Source organism: Priapulus caudatus, unplaced genomic scaffold, assembly GCF_000485595.1.
Source record: "Priapulus caudatus unplaced genomic scaffold, Priapulus_caudatus-5.0.1 Scaffold600, whole genome shotgun sequence".
Lineage (NCBI taxonomy): Eukaryota > Metazoa > Priapulida > Priapulimorpha > Priapulimorphida > Priapulidae > Priapulus > Priapulus caudatus.
In genome coordinates, this window is record NW_014577661.1 from 192959 (window position 1) to 200037 (window position 7079).

At 36.7% G+C, this 7079-nt stretch overlaps 2 protein-coding genes across 2 annotated transcripts in view; one reads left to right on the forward strand and one right to left on the reverse strand.

Moving 5' to 3' along the window:
* Positions 1-1193: 1193 nt before the first annotated feature.
* Positions 1194-6713, reverse strand: LOC106812020 (mono [ADP-ribose] polymerase PARP16-like). Its single transcript, XM_014815770.1, has 7 exons — positions 6588-6713; positions 5873-6149; positions 4814-4969; positions 3998-4207; positions 3024-3189; positions 2395-2533; positions 1194-1887 (listed from the first exon to the last, which is right to left on the reverse strand). Exons 2-7 carry the CDS (start codon positions 6110-6112, stop codon positions 1746-1748), a joined length of 1053 nt encoding a protein of 350 aa, XP_014671256.1. The 5' UTR covers positions 6113-6149; positions 6588-6713; the 3' UTR covers positions 1194-1745.
* Positions 6714-6767: 54 nt separating this feature from the next.
* LOC106812019 (condensin complex subunit 2-like) overlaps positions 6768-7079 on the forward strand; it is a 12306-nt gene continuing 11994 nt past the window's right edge. The window contains exon 1 of the mRNA XM_014815768.1: positions 6768-6856. The gene's annotated coding sequence lies outside the window, so the exon portion shown is untranslated. The remainder of the gene's footprint in view (positions 6857-7079) is intronic.

The window sequence follows — 7079 nt, forward strand, 5'->3', positions numbered from 1 at the left end:
CTCAGAAGTCACACATTAACCTTATACCACTAATATGAAAAACTAGGCCTAACGGGTACATGTACATATCATCAACATAATCCACCTCCATGTACTACTAAAATAATAACCTGTATGAATCCCTGGATGAATGGATCTCAGTGGTGTGCATTACGATATACTGCTGTACGGCCAAGGCCGGATGTACGGTGTGAACGCTAAATACCGGATTTCTTGCTACGTGATGTCATTAATGATCATAATAACATATATATATATATATATATATATATCGTCATGGTCATATACTAGTTTGTGGTCTAATGTCATTTAGGTTAGGGTTAGGGTTAGGGTTAGGATTATCAATCATTAATCATTAATCATTAATAATATCAAAGTTGGGAGCACTCCTGATGGAGCGTTAGCCCACGTTACATAACGTGGGGTAATGACCACCTCTATTTAGAGGTGATTTGCATACACTGTTGCAAATAACCAGTGTTCTTGTAATATACAGTGTTCTTGTTGGAATAAATTAGGTGGGGGGGTAAAGATTGTTACTATAATAAAACCAGTCTTACAATTTTTATATCGTAATGCACACCACTGAGATCCATTCATCCAAGGATTCATACAGGTTATCATTTTAGTAGTACATGGAGGTGGATTATGTTGATGATATGTACATGTACCCGTTAGGCCTAGTTTTTCATATTAGTGGTATAAGGTTAATGTGTGACTTCTGAGAACTAAACTGATTACTAGATTTAAATGCTTTATAAATGCCAGGAATTCTCACATCGGTCACAAGTTTTTCTTAACAAAATTAGCTCGTTTTCAAACGGTTGGCATTTTAGTGCGTCGCACAACAGGGAACTATGTGTATGTGTATATCACATTCTGTAACTTATCAGACATGTTACAATAAAGGCAGTCGGTGGTGCGGCTACATGCGTGTTATATTATTTCAATTGTGTAACTGAATGCATAGCCTACATGTACTAGGCAGGTTAGAAGTGTCAGCCTGCAAGTCTTTGCCCCCCCCCCCCCGTTGAGGCAAGAAACTGTGCGATGTGCTTACAAGTGAAGGTTAACACAATCGAGGCGAGTTGTTTAGCACGCAATTGGAGTAGAAGACGTCCCGAGGCAGCAGCTGTGCTGCCACACAGTTGTGTAGAGACACTTGTAGATAACATCAGCCGCGTTCACAAAGTTGGGAACACTCCTAATGGAGTATCACCCTACAAAGACGTCACACCCATGTATAAGTGAAATAATAATATGAATATTTATATATGAGCTCCATCCCTTGCATGTTTATAACTAGCACACAGTCGCACGTAGGCACTCGATCTACAATGGCTACTTACATATAGTTGCCTTTCAACTAGTTAAGCAAAGGAACTAAAATTCGAAAATTGTGTAGGCTAATTTTGCAAACAACTTTGGTCTATTGTATCATATGACTAGGTTTTACTGACCAACTTAAGCAGGTTGACCACATGATCAGATCACAAGCATTCCTTAAACATGTGCTGGGTGAGCAAAGGCCATGGGTTATACGATTATCAACCGCACATCATATACATATACGTTTTCACATTAATAAGAATACACTATATAACATAAATCGAGACATTTTATGTATTTAGATATTTAGATATTTTATGTAACCGTATAATACTACAATTGCCATACTACTATGGAGTTCTTATTCCGATGCAAACTTCCAGCATTGTGCACTTTATATGTAAAATCTCACACGATCACGATTTCATTAAATTTCGAAGGAATCTTTTAAAAGGCTTTGAGTTTGCTAGACCAATGGCGACGAGGCACAGCGCATAAGCGAGCATCGTTAAGATGAAGCTGTTCTCCTTCAGCCACGACGGTCTCTGTGCCAGCAAACTGCAACACAGGTGCCACCATCTCGATTACACATGATATGCACATCGTGGGGCAAAAAAGGTGAATACAGGAGGAATAATGAAAGGCAGGTGAATATGTAATAAGGGCAACTGAATAGATGAATACATGTATGTAAATTATTAATTATGTGATATGTAATATAACAATGTGTTCAAACAATCACGTTGGAACACACGTGTCACTTGAAATTGGCTAGAGTAAGCCACAAAGGAGGGGATGAATGGAACAAGCACACTATCTAGAATTAAGACCAGGTGAACGAGCAAATATATACCCATCAAACATCCATGACGATGAGCAAATAGAAAAATGAATGAACTGGTCTTCCTTGTTCCTTGTTTATGTGACCGATTCACGATTTTAAAGGGCAATCACATACGCTTTCTTCATAGATTGGGAATAATATAATTATATGGTAGTAACCAAAATCAACTGGTATTCACGTAAAAAATGGTGATGGCCACTTCAGCTATGGTGCCAAAATACCTTTGTTGAGGGGTTGAATCAACATATACAAGTAGACTCTTGATACGGAGCAGTTCATTGTTTGAAACAACAAAGTATCTCTCTGGTACCGTTCCTCCCTCACTGTTATGAGCCAAGCCTCTCTGCTTATTACTGTCACCTGAATGCAATGTATATATAAGAAACATGAACAAGTTGTTCTATATAATATATAAGAAACACTCTGTCCGCCAAACCTTGAACACCAAACTCGTATTGCAACTATATGCTGTATAATATAATGAATGTAACAATTTTTGTGCAATAATATAAGTTTAGTTTAGTTAGCTTCTGCTATAATAGATAACGCTGCTGTCTAAGTATGAGCAAGGTATACTATTATTGAATAAATCTGGCTCACCTATCTATATCACTACACTTCTAGCAGTGAAAGATAGCAATCTCGAATAATTGCAAGCACATGTAAAGAGAACTCAACATATGAAGCCACAACACAACAGGCATTATTGCATTGTTGTAACAATTACCTCTCTGGGACAAAAAGCTACATAGAGCATAATAGCGCTAATATAAAGATATTTATCAGTAATGTGGAAACTTGTTGAGCAGACAAAACATTGCATCATCTCAATCATTAACACGAATACAACCTTGAATAGAGCACTTGATTGCTGGGTGGTCAATGATCTCACACATGGCAATGCAACTGAGTTTACGACCCAGCTGGCTGTGTTTCCATCCGGTGCCGTGGGGGCTGTAGTGCATGGATAACGTCAACTCATTGGATAAGTAGGTCCCCTCTCCAAACAATGATGTCTGTCAATGACAAATAGTTACACGTTTGAAAATGCTTCCCACACAGTTTTACATATTTCCCGTTTATTTTAACCACCACATCTAAATGTGCAAAAATTCAACCAAATGTAAAATCCTTATTATATATATATATATATATATGATTATATTATATTATATATATATATATATATATCATGTATGTATAGGTTAGTCATAAGAGATAGATGGGCACATGCACTGAGTAAACTTCTTTGGTAAACGAGTTTAATTACATTTATAAGTTTTCTGTTTGCAGTTACATACTAACAATCAGGAAAATGTTAGGATCCACAACATATAAATTGGATATGTGATATGTGAAATGTGATGTTTGATTCTATCACTGTGTCGCATTTTAAATTGTAACTATTTTTTTACCAAGGATCACGTTATTTTAAATTTAGTATATATTCTAAAGATGGTTTTTAGTTTAGTGATATAATTTTACAAACCAACATTTTAAGTGATATCTATGTCTTACCATGGGACATATATTATTGTAAATTTTTTAAGAAATTTTTCAAACATCAATTTCAGTTTTATACCGCCTGATGATATCTTGTTTACAAAATTTATTTTAATTGTAACGTTGTTAACACTAGTTTTGCAATAAACCTATTATCTATCTATCTATCTATCATATGGGGATATACATCGGGATATATCCCCATATAGGATTCACCAAATATTGTGAAGCCATGCATTTAGATCAACGTCAATCTCTTCCAATTCGAGGGCAAGTATTAGTGCTATGATACAACCTCTATCAATCCAGCTTCATTTTCACCTTGTTCATCACAGAGCTGAGTCCACTGTGCAGGATGGAATGCCAGTTCTCCAGTCTGCTGCCATGGTAGCCATAAAGCCGCTTACCCGAGCACTCACTTAACTTTGTCTCAAACTTGCCATTGACAGTATCACTGCAACCCACTTGGAATATATAGTCAGGAGATTTTGTGGGTTCCGAATGATTTGTCAGCTTCTGATATTGTTCGACCTACAAACACATGGCAGTCTTTAGTTACATTTATGTTGATCTACTATACGCTCAGGACATTTGAAATGATATTCAACCTTATTCAACATAGATTTGTGGACCAAGAGCGTAATGCCATATATATTTGTAATATGTAATATCTATATATGTAAAGGCCAGTGGGGACGTAAAAGAACCACTGAGGATGCAAAAAAACTTTGGCTGTGACCACCCTCAGTGCCATTCGGCTAAAAGGCTAACTACCTGGCTTAATTTACCCTAGCTCCAAGAAACGGTATTGCTAGGGTTAGAATACTGTATATTGACGTTAGTCACACAGCCTGGTTGGGTTAGCTTTACCCAAGCTAGGTCACACCCCATGGCTAGCTATAGCCCTGGACGTTTATTCCTTATGGACTGTCCAGTATAGAAGTACAAGTACAAGTACAAGTATATATATGCAAGCCATCATATATATAATATGCCTACTTGTTCAAGACCTAGTCTTCCTGCCCTTCTATCCACCCCACACCTTATTGAGGGGTGGAGTCAGTTAAATCAGTTAAATCAGTTAAATATCTAATGTGCTATTCTTATAAGGATTTTGCATTTATCATGTTTATTTACCTCATTTTTCACCAATTCAGCTGGAACAGCAGTTAATTGAAAGGGCTTTCTATCACTATTCAAGACCCAGTCAAGAAGATACCAGGCATCTTCAGATATTTCATACCCATCCAGTATCACTTGAGATAATGACGGAATAGCGTGCACTACATTTTTCTGAAAAATATAAATTGATCGATTATTGTAAATGACAAAGTTATGATGGAAGGCAGATATACATATATATATTGTGGACAATACATCAGTAAGATATAATATCACAGATCATAAAAAGTCAAACACAAATCAAGGACGATCGAGATGTCACGGGTTGGATTTTAATAGGGGATATTTGAAAATAACATAAGAAAATATCCCGCAATTGTATGCGCTGGGTATTATGTTAGTGATCAATTATTTGGTTTGAATTACCAATAGACTGGTAATATAGTGGTATGTAAAAAATCTTAAAATAATAAAATAAAAAGGAAGTGTCTAAACAACGGGATCCGGTTTCGGAGTGCCTTGAAAACTAACAACCGGTCTCTCCTCTAGTGCTAATTTGTCACTTATTTATTATTTTATATATTTATTTTTGGCTAATTTTATTTATTTTAAGAAGTAGGGTAGGTTTATGGTTAGGGTTAGATTAGGGTTAGGGTTGGTTACGTGTTTGGCGTGCTAATATCTCGAAACTTTGCAAGTTGTCTGAATGGCTGGCAACGGTAGAGCTTTCGCTTCTTGATTAGTAAGGTTTAGCGCTTGTTGCGAACCCATCAAGGTGTTTTAATTTCTTCTGCTGTTTCCTGTATTTCCTTGTAATTTTATTTGTTGTCTGCAATTTATTTGTTGTGTAATGTTTTGTTTATGTTCGGATTAAATATATTTCTTTATGTTTTGCATTAAAATTGTCTATTGAATATTTTGTCCTGTTATGCTCAGAAACTGCAATCAGGAGAAGAGAGCCGGTTTTTTAGGCTTTCAGAACTCCGAAACGCAGGTCCTAGTTTAGAGCACTGCCAAAATAAAAAATACTAGCACATGAAAGTGCCACGCTCTATGGATGGGTTGGTGACTCACAATTTTCTTGAAGTCTTTCTCTCCATTTTCAGTGAAATGCGGTGGTGAAGGTCGGAGAACTGTGTCGTGTCTGTAATTCCCTAGTGCAGCTACAAATAAAGACCAGGTCAAATCTGCCGACAACATATCATTCCGGAGAGTTGCAAGAACCCGCTCCTTCGAAGTTTCACTGCTTTCACCCTTATCTTGTTCTGCCATGTTGACACTGCACAAATCGAAGTTGTTTTGTTCTTCTTCCATCGTGAGCAGTGCGTAGGCCCTATATTATTTATGGTCTCTGTAAATAAATGCAATGCAGCGATAACAAAAACATCAATTTTAAGGTACACAGCTGGATTAGTCAGTCAACATGGTCACTGAGCAGGGAGATGAAAAGCAGTTACTATACTATTACTATTAGTATTATTAGTATTACTAACAAAAATAGTAACATTTATGATCATTGACATTGGTGATTACGCATTTACGGCAATGTGTTTAAGCACATGTGATGTGTCACAGTCATGTGATAAGAATGCTAAACTGTCCGGGGTCTAGCCCGACCAGGCTGTGCGACGGATTGTCTATACCCTAGCAATACCGGGGCAACCCCTAGCAATACCGTTTCTTGGAGCTATCCGGGGTCTAAACTCTAGTAATAGATTACTATTACTATTAGACTAATATTATTAGTTTCATCAGTGTAACACTACTTAGATCAACCATGTTTACTTACTCAAAATTGGTGACTGTCAAATTAGTAAAACCATTAATAGATATGATACTCAGTCATGATTTACGAACACCAAATCGAATAGGGAAATACGTAAACATTGACGGCTGTTGACTGGTCAATGCTGTTCACTTGTTTGTTTAGAAGCAGTATCGCTCTCACGAGAACACGCGATAAGTTTGACATTGGCGGGTAGTACGGAAAGTGAATTTATGTCACTATTTACTAAATAGTGTTCTGGAATTTATTGTAATATTAGTATTGGCTTTGCGGTAAGTTTTACATTGGTTGCTGCTCTAGGTTATATAATGAGTTTAAAATATGCTCACTTCCAACGTACTACGTAGTATTAGTAGTACTAGTAACTAATAGTAATACTATAAATAGGAGTCGGACTGTAGGCCTACCACAGGCACTTGGAACGTCTCAATAAAAAAAATTAATGGTAAATAAACATGAAATGTACCAAAGAAGTCTTAATGTTTCTCTAGGCCT

What these genes read in the sequence shown, in the direction of transcription:
- LOC106812020 (XM_014815770.1), bottom strand. Translation starts at nt 6,112, where the DNA reads ATGGAAGAAGAACAAAACAACTTCGATTTGTGCAGTGTCAACATGGCA. An exon ending in CTGAATTGGTGAAAAATGAG is followed by an intron (nt 4,208 to 4,813) that starts GTAAATAAACAT and finishes ATGTGTTTGTAG; the next exon opens with GTCGAACAATATCAGAAGCT. An exon ending in AATCAAGTGCTCTATTCAAG is followed by an intron (nt 2,534 to 3,023) that starts GTTGTATTCGTG and finishes CATTGCATTCAG; the next exon opens with GTGACAGTAATAAGCAGAGA.